This window comes from Poecilia formosa, unplaced genomic scaffold (genome assembly GCF_000485575.1).
Source record: "Poecilia formosa unplaced genomic scaffold, Poecilia_formosa-5.1.2 Scaffold418, whole genome shotgun sequence".
NCBI lineage: Eukaryota > Metazoa > Chordata > Actinopteri > Cyprinodontiformes > Poeciliidae > Poecilia > Poecilia formosa.
In genome coordinates this window covers 112,337-125,079 of record NW_006800357.1, presented here as the reverse complement: position 1 = coordinate 125,079, position 12,743 = coordinate 112,337, and the positions used below count along the sequence as shown (strand labels likewise).

The 12,743-nt window shown below is 36.8% G+C and overlaps 2 protein-coding genes and 1 long non-coding RNA gene across 4 annotated transcripts in view; 2 read left to right on the top strand and 1 right to left on the bottom strand.

Annotated features, from left to right (window-relative positions):
• The window catches only part of nt5c3a (5'-nucleotidase, cytosolic IIIA), a 14,706-nt gene extending 8,732 nt beyond the window's left edge, over nucleotides 1-5,974 (top strand). Inside the window, exons 1-8 of one of the 2 annotated variants that reach the window (XM_007576856.2) lie at nucleotides 609-714; nucleotides 1,807-1,905; nucleotides 2,064-2,133; nucleotides 2,224-2,356; nucleotides 2,442-2,531; nucleotides 2,633-2,795; nucleotides 3,499-3,699; nucleotides 4,402-5,974. In XM_007576856.2, coding sequence (XP_007576918.1) covers nucleotides 1,807-1,905; nucleotides 2,064-2,133; nucleotides 2,224-2,356; nucleotides 2,442-2,531; nucleotides 2,633-2,795; nucleotides 3,499-3,699; nucleotides 4,402-4,503 — 858 coding nt within the window. In that variant the 5' untranslated portion in view covers nucleotides 609-714 and the 3' untranslated portion in view covers nucleotides 4,504-5,974. Of the gene's footprint in view, nucleotides 1-608; nucleotides 715-1,806; nucleotides 1,906-2,063; nucleotides 2,134-2,223; nucleotides 2,357-2,441; nucleotides 2,532-2,632; nucleotides 2,796-3,498; nucleotides 3,700-4,401 lie in introns of those variants that run through there. The other variant, XM_007576855.2, reaches the window with a different exon arrangement.
• LOC107833633 (uncharacterized) overlaps nucleotides 1-8,901 on the bottom strand; it is a 23,290-nt gene extending 14,389 nt beyond the window's left edge. The window contains exon 1 of the long non-coding RNA XR_001659393.1: nucleotides 8,890-8,901. This is a non-coding gene — a long non-coding RNA (uncharacterized LOC107833633). The remainder of the gene's footprint in view (nucleotides 1-8,889) is intronic.
• bbs9 (Bardet-Biedl syndrome 9) overlaps nucleotides 6,992-12,743 on the top strand; it is a 103,145-nt gene continuing 97,393 nt past the window's right edge. Inside the window, exons 1-5 of the mRNA XM_016663392.1 lie at nucleotides 6,992-7,120; nucleotides 8,324-8,446; nucleotides 9,268-9,418; nucleotides 11,411-11,475; nucleotides 11,568-11,690. Of these exons, the coding sequence (XP_016518878.1) occupies nucleotides 8,335-8,446; nucleotides 9,268-9,418; nucleotides 11,411-11,475; nucleotides 11,568-11,690 (451 nt within the window). The 5' untranslated portion in view covers nucleotides 6,992-7,120; nucleotides 8,324-8,334. The remainder of the gene's footprint in view (nucleotides 7,121-8,323; nucleotides 8,447-9,267; nucleotides 9,419-11,410; nucleotides 11,476-11,567; nucleotides 11,691-12,743) is intronic.

Here is a 12,743-nt window from a genome sequence, read left to right as displayed (position 1 = left end):
GTTTCTCTCAGAATGTTGGTCACGGGAGCCCTAAAGTGCCATCAGAGAGTTACTTGTGACCTGTCAAAATGACTGATGGCCTTCAGATTTTTATTTCACTGTTTAGACATGGAACATATTTGGTTAATGTGAGCCCTGGTGTGTGTACATGTGTGTGAATGTATGTGAATGAGATTTATCCATGAGTTGACACACAACAGGTATGACTGACTATTGTCAGAGCAAAAAGCCTGATGCTCATTCTGAAACTTAACCCTTATGGCCTCTAATGTGGCCTCAGGCTATTTATTACGTGTGTGTGTGTGTGTGTGTGTGTGTGTGTGTGTGTGTGGAGTAGATTGTGTGTTAGAAATATGAGTATTCAGCAGGCGTACTTCTGAAAGCAAGGTTTCTCCCTCTAATTGAATTTAAAGGTTAGAGGTCAAACTACTGGAACAAGTCTGGATTGCAAACAGCACTCTAACACTGCTGGCCCGTTACCACATCTGTTTGTCGTCCTCTGCATTTGTGGACTTTGTGTGTGTGTGAACTAGAAGTGTCAGTATGTTTGTGTGTTTGAGCCTGTAGGGTGGGGAGGGGTTACATTGTCTAATCAGTTTTGGTCAACATTCCCCACCCCTATTTTCTCCCCGCCTGTTTCTGTGGGTATATAAACCCTGCGCAGACACACAATCCTTTCTTCACTCTTGTTCCTGTGACAACAACAGACCAGAGGTAAGCTTGTATCTGCCTGTATGCAGCTGGTTTGCATACTGAAATGCCTGTGCTTGTTTCTTGGAGTACTGATACTGGTATCAAGAAAATTCAAAGGGAGTCATTATTTTGGTAATCTACATAGCTAAAATCCGATGTTGCATAGAAGATAATATTTACAAAATGCAGAGAAATGTGTATAATATCAAACATTTTGCAAAATAATGGCAATTTGTCTGTAAGTACTGTTGTCATGTTTCCAGAAGCGATGCTTTGAACTCTATCCAACAGCAAAGCCTTTCCTCTAAAGAAGTTTTTAAACTCTAATTTTTAGGAGGCTGTAAACAAACATAAAATTAGATGCGTTGTATTGCAAATGCACTTGACTCTCAGCAAAAAATAACTTTTTGTAGTTTTTTTGACTCTCCGCTTGTTTTGCTTCTCTACGTGACATCTTAGTTGGGGGGGAAAAAAACACTTAATGGTTATTTATAGCTTATGTTCTGAGTATCATGTGTCTGAAGGATCAGAGTGATATATGAGGTGTTAGAAAGTCTAGTTCTGATTGCATAAGTTGAAGCTTGTTGTTTTGGGTGTATCTGCAGTCTTAACTAAATAATTAAGAGTTACATTGCAACCAAATCTAAGTTTGCCAACAAGCACTTATTATTTTGAGAAATAAATTAGCTTGGAGTGGATATCTGGTCTCAAACTAAACTGAGACCAACAGGATTTCTTTTGCTCATTTCTGCATCCACAGTCACAAGGTTTCTGTTAGAAAGCCAAGAACCCCATTGTACTTATTCTGGTGTCGTGTCTAAAATGAGGAACATGATGTTCATTTCCTGCAGCCTGCATATAAAAATTCAAAAATTGGTATACAAAATGAAAACATGTAGTCTCTATGCCATCTGCCGCTCCTCTTAAAGCAAATGTAGGTCACAGTTAATGACCTACATTTGTCATTAATTACAATTATTTTAATCAATTTTTATTATGTTTTTTGATTTTATTTTTGGTGATTTTTTTTTCAACTGCTCTTTTATTTAACAAAGGTCTTTGCTCTGTTAAATTTTATTCCCATTTCTGCCTTTTTTCTGTGTTTAACTCCAGATGCCTCAGTTTGAGAAACCCACGGTGCACATGAGAGACCCTGAGAGGGTGGAGCAGATCATCTGTGGCCTCATTAAAGGAGGAGCTTCCAAACTCCAGGTACATCATCAAATCCTGATATTTGCTCCATCTTACCTACCCCTTCTCCTTTAAAACATTGCTGAATTGTTCCTAGACACGGTTTTCTCTTCTCATGCCTGTTTTATCAAACTCCTCTCCGAACTTCTGACAAGTAAAATGATTTTTGGACATTTTAGGTCATCACAGACTTTGACATGACAATAAGCAAATTTGCTGTCAATGGAAAACGCTGTCCGACTTTGCACAGTAAGTATTACATTTTGAGGTAATACATACACCTACATTGGAATCAGGCTGGAAACAGATATTATCAATTTTTATCTTTTCTCTGCATAGATGTTATTGATAACTGCAAACTAGTGACAGAGGAGTGCAAGCAGAAGCTGCTGCAGCTGAGGCATAAATATTATCCCATTGAGATTGATCCTCACCTGAGTATGGAAGAGAAGTACCCTTTTATGGTGGAATGGTAATTCAGGCGCCTGCAAATCATGTGACTTGTGGCCTTCATAGCTCCTACAGTTGTACTTTCCTAACAATGTGTTTGTTTCCAGGTATTTTAAGTCCCACTCGCTGCTTGTTGAGCAGCGGTTAGAGAAGCACAAACTGCCGGAGGTAGTGAGGGAGTCTGACCTCGTCCTCAGGTAACTCCAGAGGATCAGATGGAGTGAATGTGTGAGACTTCTATGTGGATTTGTTTACTTAGTCAGACAGCAGGATAAACTAATTGCTTGTTTTGTTGCAGAGAAGGACATGAGCAGTTCTTTCATCGCCTGCATCAGCACAACGTGCCTGTCTTCATTTTCTCTGCGGGTCTGGGGGATGTGCTGGAGGAAGTCATCAGCCAGGCTGGGGTTTACCACCCCAATATCAAGGTCGTCTCTAACTTCATGGACTTTGATGACAATGTAAGTCATCTTTTTCTGCGTTACTGGCACATTAAACAGCTAAACATAAGAAGAAATACACCAGTCCCAGATTTATAAACTTAGACTTACTTTGTCATTCCACATTTGGTAATAAAAAGTTGTTGCTTGGCTACCAGAGTATACAGAAATATCTATATTTATATATACGTGTGTATATCCAAGAAAATATAGACTTTTGCAGTAATGCTGGGCTTTACAAAATGCTGCCAACGTTTCCAATTTCATCAATTTCCAAAGTGAGAGAAGTTGAAAGTTCAAAAGGGTGGAAAACAGAAACTCTGCTGTCATATATTCTTTCTGGTGGTACTGAAATTTACTCGGAATGAATTCATGCCCTATTATTTCAACAAAATGTCTCCAATATGGGTGTGAATTGATGTTTTGTGAAAGGCCTCTCCTCATTAAATACAAAACTGCTTTGAGACCCTGAGAGGGTGGAGCAGATCATCTGTGGCCTCATTAAAGGAGGAGCTTCCAAACTCCAGGTACATCATCAAATCCTGATATTTGCTCCAACTTACCTTTTTGAGAAAAAAGGTGAAATATGCGGCACCTGCCAAAATTTAGCTCTCTGTTGCAATGTGAATGAACAGCTGATGTACTGAAACAGCTTGATGCATTCACCATTCAGAAATCATCTGATTTCTGTCAACTCTGAATTCAAGTGATGTTTGTCCTGCAGGGGGTGCTAAAGGGATTCAAAGGTGAGCTGATCCATGTGTACAACAAACACGACGGTGCACTGCGGAACACTGACTACTTCAAGCAGCTTAGGGATTACAGTAACATCATCCTGCTGGGAGACTCGATGGGAGACCTCACCATGGCCGACGGTGTTCCCAATGTGGAGAACATGCTCAAGGTCGGCTTCCTCAATGACAAGGTAAAGCCATTAATCCTTCAAATATTCAGGTCTCCTAGTCTCCTATGTTTTTTTTTTTTTTTAAGAAATTATTTTTCCCTATAATTCTGTACATGTTTTATGTGGCAAAAAACTTGTGCTGAGACAATATCTGTCTTTCCTAGACCAGTAAATAGTTAATGTGCACTCTTGGAAAGTCTGTGAAAGTACAATATTATACTTTTATCACTTTTACAAGTCTTGTGTTGTGTAGAAAAAACTGTTTGAAAAACATTTGATTTGCCAGGAATTTATTCTCTTCTCCATTTTGTCAGAAAAAAAGTTAAAATAAAGTAGATTTATTTCCTCCATTGCTTTATATTGTAATGACCTTATTTGTCTTTGATTGTTCACATTACACTTTTTAAACAATTTTAAAATTGACACTTTGTTTTTCACCTTTTATATAGTTTTAAGTCAGGGTTTTAAGTCTTTGGTTCTTATTGTTATTTATTTTTTTATTTTTTTATTTTTTTATTTTTTTACCATTTTTATAGTGGAAGAAAGAAACCAAAGATGTAAATTATCTGTATTTAATGTGGGATAATCCAATCCTGATCTGACAAGATTTGCTTTTGAAATAGAGCTGTCTCAAATTTGCCAGAAAAGCTTTGAAATGGTCGTTTGTGCTTTGTGTTGATCGAGCAATGTGCTTTATTTACAAGTTTTTTGCTATTTCTGCAGGTAGAAGAGCACCTTGACAAATACATGGACTGTTATGACATTGTCCTTGTGAAGGACGAGACACTGGAAGTGCCCAATGCTATTCTCCAGAAGGTTCTATAATTCCATTATCCAATTCGCCCCATTCGCTGCTCTCTCATACCCACTGCAGCCAGACTCCTGACGTGTCTCTAATTCCTCCACTACGCTAATTTTCAGCCCTCTTCCTTCAAACAAATCTCCTACAGCATTTTAAAGAGACATTTCACATCATCTGATATTTATAAAATCTTCACAGCTGCAACAATTTGCCTCTGGATTTTTTCTTTAGCTGAAATAACTTCTCATGTTGATTCCCCAATGTTTTTTCTGATAAAAAGAGATATGAGGAAAAGTACAGTTACAACATCCTCATGACTTACACATTATGGCTGTTTTTTTTTTTTTTTTGATGATGTAAGATTTGCCCATGATAAAGCAGGTTCAAGCAGGGAGGTGTAATGTTACCAGGCTGTGTCATATTGACCTTTTTGTTTCCACTCATGTCTGCCAAAGTTAGTATTTTAAAAGTACAGGAAACTATTTAGCATCTAAAGGATCTTGTAAACTATTTCCTGAAAAGCAAGTTGAATGTCTTGCTCTGTGGCAGTAGCAACATAATGACAACAGTATTTCTAAAGAAAAATGAAGAATTTAGGTCATACATATGAAACTGACAGGATCACAACAACAACTGGGAAATGCACTTTAAATTCTTTTATACAAAAAAAAAATAGATGTGGCTATAGCTTTGATTTGTTGACATTGCAAACAGTCTTGTACAAAAAAGAAGTATGCTTACATATTTATTTAATTCTAATGTACTAATTTGATATACTTTTAATCCACAAAGGAGGAATATAATAAAGATTTTTATTCTACAAATGAAATATTCATGATGTTCTCAGCATAGCTCATTCACCCAAATACACTGTTGCTGAATGTTAGAGATGATGTATAAACCTGAAACTGACCTCTTGTGGCTGCTACAATGAATTGCAACAGTATAAACAGGTTGACGCCTTTCAGATTTGCTTGTAAATAAATATTCTTATATGGATTATATCTAAGGTGTTTCAGGAAAAAGGGGTAAAAATAATGTTCCTTGTTCTGTAAAACCCAGTATAACACCTGTTCAAGTGTTGTTGTTGTTTTTTTTTATCACTTTTTTAAATTCAGTGGTTAAAGTTGAGCACTGTCTCTGACATTTTGTTTCTGGAGTTTCAAAGCTAAATGTTCTCCGTTTGTTTCAGCATGGTGTTCCCTTTTGATTTGTTTCTGTTTTAAATGTGCTGCTATCGCCTGCATGTTGCCTTTTCTTACCATAGTGTTTATGTCTGAGAAATGGGAGAATAAAAACATATTTATCGTTTAAATGGGGAATACTGTCACACTGTGTATGTGGGAAATTATATGGAAATGTATATTGTTTTATTGCTTATAATATATTTTCTGACTGGTGTGTTTTATTTTTATAAGCTGATGGTTTTCTTTGATGCTGTGAATAAAACATGCAATAAATTTCATGAAGCCAAGACTGGATCACAGAACGGAATAGCAAAAGTTTGTGTCTTATTTCAATCTACATCTATTGAATAAAAGAAGCTGCTCTTTTTTTTTAATCTGATGTATTTGCGGGCAATCTGCCTTCATTTTCAAGATCTTAAAATTTAGCAATACAACATAAAACGTATAAAATTATATAAAATGCAGCATATTTGTCTGGAATTTTGGTATAACGATTTTATTACAAATAATTTTTAATGGTTATTTTTAATAAATTTCAAGCATGAGATTACTATGCAATTGGCAAGTTTAATTAAGGACTTTTTCCATGTCTATAACAATAAGTAGCGTTGTGGTCGGGGGGTTTAACTTGTAAAATTTTCTTTTAAATCTATTAAAACTGTTTAGTTTTTTGATAGATTTTCTTTTTTTGTGTAAAAGCTTGTGTACATACAAGCCTATGTATGTGGGCTTGTATGTACACAAGCCCACATACAGTAAAACAATACTGTTTTACTGTTTACACAATGCAACAAGCTTTTATACCTAAATAAATGAGTTGAACACAGAATTGGGGGGAAAAAATAAAATAAAAGCAAGGCTTTTGATTCAAACCAAGAACATGGATATGAAAATCTGTCTCAAGTCTTGAAATGTTAGATTTTTTTTAATGAAACTACCTAAATTCTGTCTGTACTGCTTCCATTAAAATAAATAATCTAAAATGAGTCACTAATAGTTACATGGATCTAGAGTGTTTATTATTATTATTATTATTATTATTATTATTATTATCATTTTATTTTAAAAGGACAAATGTGTTATTTATCTACAAGCCATGTAATATGACGTCTCAAGTGGCATTTACATTCGGACATTAAGCTATGTTAAAGACATGGAATAAAGTATATATATTATACAAATATAATGTGTTGAATGTATAATTTATAAAAAAAAAAAAAAAAAAAAAAAAAAAAAAAAAAAAAGCCAGACATCTATGTAGTCTTTATTCAAATGGTTATAGCAAAACTTCCTTTCCCATGGACCCCGTGGTTTCCGTTCTTGCGCACTAACTCAGCTTCTCCGTTTGGCGTCACTGTCATGACAACAAGGCGATGGCTCCAAGCGAGAAGATGAGAAATGTGATGTTTGCGTGAAGAAGGAGTAACAAACGAGGAGTAACGCTTCTGTAAAGGTTAGAAAATTGTGAAACAACCCCGAATGCTTGTTTTCCATGACGGTAAATGCCGTTTATATTGGGATACTCCTCCTGACCTACTAGCTTATAGGCAGGGAACTTGGATAGAGAGCTAATTAGCCGCGGCTAAGCTAAAGTTAAATCAGTCGGCTTGACGATAGCTCCCGTTCAGTTGTACTGTCTCATGCATAGTATTAAAGCGGACCCTGCATGTGTGTCATGAATTCTTTTTATTGTTACAACACAAAAATTATGTTTCCCAAGCAAGAAACTGTGAATGAATCCAAATACCCTCAGGTGCGTTGGGCTTCCCCAGAGAGTATTCCAGAGTTGTTCTGAATTGTTTGAAGTTGACCTATTAACAATATTGTGCTGTTAATTTTGGCCATTAACTACACATACAATAGTGTTGTCATGGTTCCTTACAGTTCATTGAGACCCATATAAACAAAAGCTGATTGTTTAGGGTTATAAATTTCACGACATAAGACATTAATGTTGCGCATATATCGTTTCCTTTGGATAACAATAACTTTTGTTTTTATATCTGAATTGCTAAATAAATAGTTACATAACTAGATTTTTGTTTTCAAATACACTTTAGAAAAACAAGCATTTTTATACTCCATGTAAATGGTCCTAACTTCCAGTTATTATAAAACAAATGCTTCACTCATTTACTGTTTGTCTTTATCAAGTCTGTGGTTGCAAGCAGTTGAAATTAAGTGTAGTTGTTAAAATTGTAATAAAAGAAAAAAAGGTATTTGTAGCTAATTTGCTTTAAAAGCCACTCAGGCTTTAAGGTCAGTGTGCTGAAGATAGGAGGGATTCTCTCTCTCTCTCTGGATTAACCGCCTGTTCCACCTGCTCAGCACTTATCAAGTAGAAAAGCTGCTTGCCCCCACCTAGTTGCTTCTTCATTCTCCTTCATGCTCAATGTTTGGGTCATGTGACTAGCCGCTGTTGTTCCCTTAGTTGTGCGCAAAGATCCAAAGCTAAATCCAAAAGGGCTGACTCTGCATTGCTGATTCAAAATATTCCATTTCATTTGCTTAATCCTAAATGTCATATGTCCTCGTTAATTGTGTGAACTTTTTTTTTTTTTAAATTAGATACATTTCTCTCTGCAGTGTAAAGACAGATGCTTGTTTCTCATATGCATTGATCCAGATTGCCCCCTCTGCTTTTCCCTCTGTCCAGTTGGAGGCGCCATGTCTCTTTTCAAAGCCCGTGACTGGTGGTCAGCTGCTCTCGGTGAGGGAGAGGAATTTGACCAGGGATGCCTGTGTGTCGGAGATGTGGACAACAGTGGTACAGGACATGGTCAGTTTGTCATGATGATCTTATCTTTACAACATGGTGACCTGAATGTATACTTCTGTTGAGGTCATGAACAGTAAAATGTCTCTGGATTTCCCCCTATCAACAAATTTTCAAAGTTTCATCCGTGTACATTTTGGTATCTACAAAAGTATATTGCAAAAGTATTCACAGCCCCTGAACTTTTCCGTATTTTATTACTTTACATCCCTTGACTTCTATGAATTTCATTGGAGCTTTATATGATAGATGTACAGTATGTGCAGATTAATGCATAATAATAAAGTTAAAAAATGATACATGGTTTGCAAAATCTTTTAAAATAAAACTTTTATTCACCCTGAGTCAAGATTTGTAGAACCACTTGCAATAAAATCTGCAAGTGGTCTGGGTTGTAGCTCTACCAGCTTCACATTGTCAGAGACTGAAATTCCTGAGACTGAAACTTTGAAAAAGGACAGAGACAGAGAGCATCTTTTGAAAAGCAAATGATCTCATTTGTTTTTCAACTGTATTTTGACCTGGACTCTGTCATTCTAACCCATGAATATAATTTGATGATAATCTTTCTAATGTTGCTCTGGCTGTATCTGGAGGTCACTGTACCAAGTCTTTTGCATGTTTTCTTCCAGTATTGCTATCCATTAAGCTGTCGCTGTTAAAGAAAAGTGTATTCAGATTAGGGTTCTGCCATGTTTCAGAGTCAGAGTGGTGTGTTCAGGGGGATATTTCTGCAGTTCCTCCAGAATCACCTTATAAAAGCCTGCATAAATATAGTGAGTAGTAATTTCTGTTTCCCTTCTGTCTTATTAACTGTCTTACAGACAAGATTGTTGTGGGCAGCTACATGGGGATGCTGCGGATTTTCTCCCCAAATGCCAATAAGCTGAGCGATGGCGGCATGGCCGATGCACAGCTCCTTGAAGTTCAACTTCAAAATGCCATTATTCAGGTGGAAGTTGGGAAGTTCGTCTCGTAAGTATTTACCTTGAACCCACATCAAGTAGTAAAAAGGAACATGGGGTGATGCATTGTGTAGAATGTTTGCCTCATTTGGAGTATTTTCTGTGTCGTTTGAGGGCAAACTTGAGGTTTCAGGAGATTTATTTCGTAACTCGCATATCCAACTTCCAACATTGTTGTGTCTAATTTGGGTGAATCACAGTGATTAATGTATGCATTTGCTAACTGAATAAATGAGAGCGGTGCATCACTGGATGCTGGTCTTCTCACTCATTTCTCTCTGCAATGAAGTCACAGGCATGGTTGAAAAATTTTTAAACTGTCAGAAATGTTGTTTTTCACAAGCTTTACTGCTAGCAGTAAAACTTTGCTCTCTGGGGCTTTTAATATTACCATACCTGTATGTCATTGTTGTTTTAATATTAATATTTTAAATATTGTGATTATTGGTTTTCTCTCTGTGCTTACTTTGATCATCGTGTATTGCCTAATGGTTTTATGCATGTTAATGTCTGCAAAACACTTTGTGTTACACTTAGCTGTATGTAAAGTGCTCAGATAAAGTTTGATTTACTGCTTGATACATATTAGTGGGCATGAGACGCTTTTTCATATTTTCATACTTTTTGTACAAAACACTCAATTGTATTTTCATCTGACTCATATATGGTCATTTCTATGCAAAATGTCTTTTACCTCCCTTGCAGCTTGCTCAATGTGCGTAGTGGGAATATAAACTTTAGTTTTCATCCACCCCTATTATCAGACTTCCAGAAGTTGTAAACTTTGAAGCTGTTGCTCTGACTATAGATAGGTGTAAGTTTAAGATAAAAGCTATTTTATTTTTGCGGTTATGAAAATCAACTTGCATATGCTTAATAGCTTGTTGTCATGTCTTGGTAAAAAATGGGCCTTTATGTCACATTTCTTGTTATTTGATTCAAATACTGTGCTGCTCCTGGAATGTAAGCATACACTTTCTAACAATATATCTTGGCTAAAAGTAAATACAGTTGCTGCTTGTTACACTTCAGAGTTGTATGGAGTTGTAAATACTTTGGATTTTTACAAGAAATTTATCAATATGTTGGCCTCAGACACAACTGTCAGATTTGCTTCCCTGTTTTGCCTTTATTTTTGGTACTACTACCTCACATGGCGTTTTTGTGGCTATGCAGGAACAGCCATTTCTTGGAAAAGCTGTGGTTTATATCGAAGCCTTCCCACATCATCACATTGGGGGCAAAATCCAACTAAATCAGTCTGTTTGGAACATGTTATGTTTTTTCAACATGTGGCTTTTTTTGAGACAACACTCTTCAGAGGCTGCAGGGCGTTTTGGAGGTTGTCGTTGAGGAATGCTGTGGAAGTCAGGCCGAGGTGGGCAGATGGTAAAATGTTTTGTTTCAGCACTGACAAGGTCAATTTTCAAGGGTTGGGATCCAATTTTTACTTCCTTGTTGCCCCCACATGCAAAACAAATAAAGAGAAATAAAGAGTTATTGAAAGTTAGAAAAGCTGCTTTTGCTTTGCTGAGTTCAAAAAGAGGACTTTTCTGTGGTTTTGTGGTGAACTATATAAAAAACTAGGATTAACTTCACTGGAATATCACCTACCACATAACTGTAAGCAGTGTTTAAAACAAAATGGACCAGCTGTTGAAGTAATTATTTTACAAGTGAATGTTAAAATAAGTCTGGATTCCATCCTGAGGCTGAAAACATGAGTTTTACCACAGAGGCAGGAAGCATCTGCCTTTCTGGAATATCTGAGGACAGAACTGCTGGGCCTGCATGTCTGTGCCTATTGTTAGAGACTTCTTATCCAACTTACAACTAACTGGATCTGTTTTGTTTGAATCTGTCTCCCTAGACAAATGTCTTTTAAGATTTGAGCTTCTAAAGATCAAAACATTGATCAATAACATATTTCAGTTTTTATTTTTTATTCAAAAGTCAGTATTTATGTAACTGCAATGGTATTTTTCAATAAAATTTCTTTTAGGTGTTCAGACCTCCTTCATCTGGCTGTTCTTCACCCAAGAAAGCTGTCAGTTTACTCTGTGACAGGTAACAGACACCTTCACATAGCTACTAATCATATAATTTTCACCATCCATGCTTAGTAAGCACATATTGTTTTTGTGATCCTTGTTGCTCAGGTACTTCAGGTAATGTGGAACATGGAGATCAGTACCAGCTGAAGTTAGTGTATGAGCATAACCAGCATAACCTGCAAAGAACAGCCTGCAACATGACGTATGGCACGTTTGGAGGAGTTACAGGTAGTCACATGATCTGCTTTGTATCCTTCTGGGTTGTAGTTGCTGCTGAAGAAATATCGCCACAACTTTTTGCTGTAGATTTTAACTCCAACGTTTTTCTGGTAGAGACTAAAAGAGCGTGTCTTTATATTTACTGAGTACTTTCTCTGAAAATTTCCACTTCTACTTTTATTAAAACAGGGCAAATATGGATGTGTGTCTGGGAGTGGAAACATAAAATTTTTACTGCAAAAACAATCTTTGAAAATACAATATGATTAATTTTGTAATTGACAGGGCCCCGATTTTTTTTTAAATTATTTCTATGAACAAAAAATAAATACATTATATAGGGTTAGGGTCAGAGCCCTGTTGGTCAGGGCCTCTACAATTGTCATCACTTTTCCCCCCTATACTGCGCCCCTGATCACGCCGTGGGAACACTTTTCTTCAGCCAAAACGAGGAAGCTGTTCGGAGTTGATTGGGACATGGATGAAAATAAACACAGGGTGATACACAGAAAACAGAACGGGCTCAGTCGGGAAGGGCTCAGTCAAAGTCCAGAGTAAATGCATAAAAAAAAAAAAAAGTGGAAAAACTGAGGCTCTCAATTCAATTTGACTGAGTTTGAGATGTTTTGTGGAAAAAAAGGGGTAAAACTTTTAACCTCTAGATGTGCAAAGTAAGTGCTGAATGTCCCGTATACTTTCCTTTATTGGAATAAATGTGCATGAGTGTGTGATGTGTGTGTTTCTATAAAAGGGGTGGTGGCAGCACCTGACAAATACATGAAAGTTTTAAGCTGTGTGCAAGGAGCAAAGGAGAGTGAGAGGGCACATACAACTGCTCCATCTTTAGTTCACCGGACTCTTGGAAAAACCAAGTAGGGGAAAGCCCTCAGTTAGTCAGTGCCCAAGGAAAACACACACACAGACACTCACGTGCACACAGACGCACAGGGAACCCCCTTTAAAGTACAGAAAATGACCTTTTGAAATAAAGGCTTTATTGTCGAGGTGTGTGTGTGTGTGTGTGTGTGTGTGTGTGTGTGTGTGTGTGTGTGTGTGTGTGTG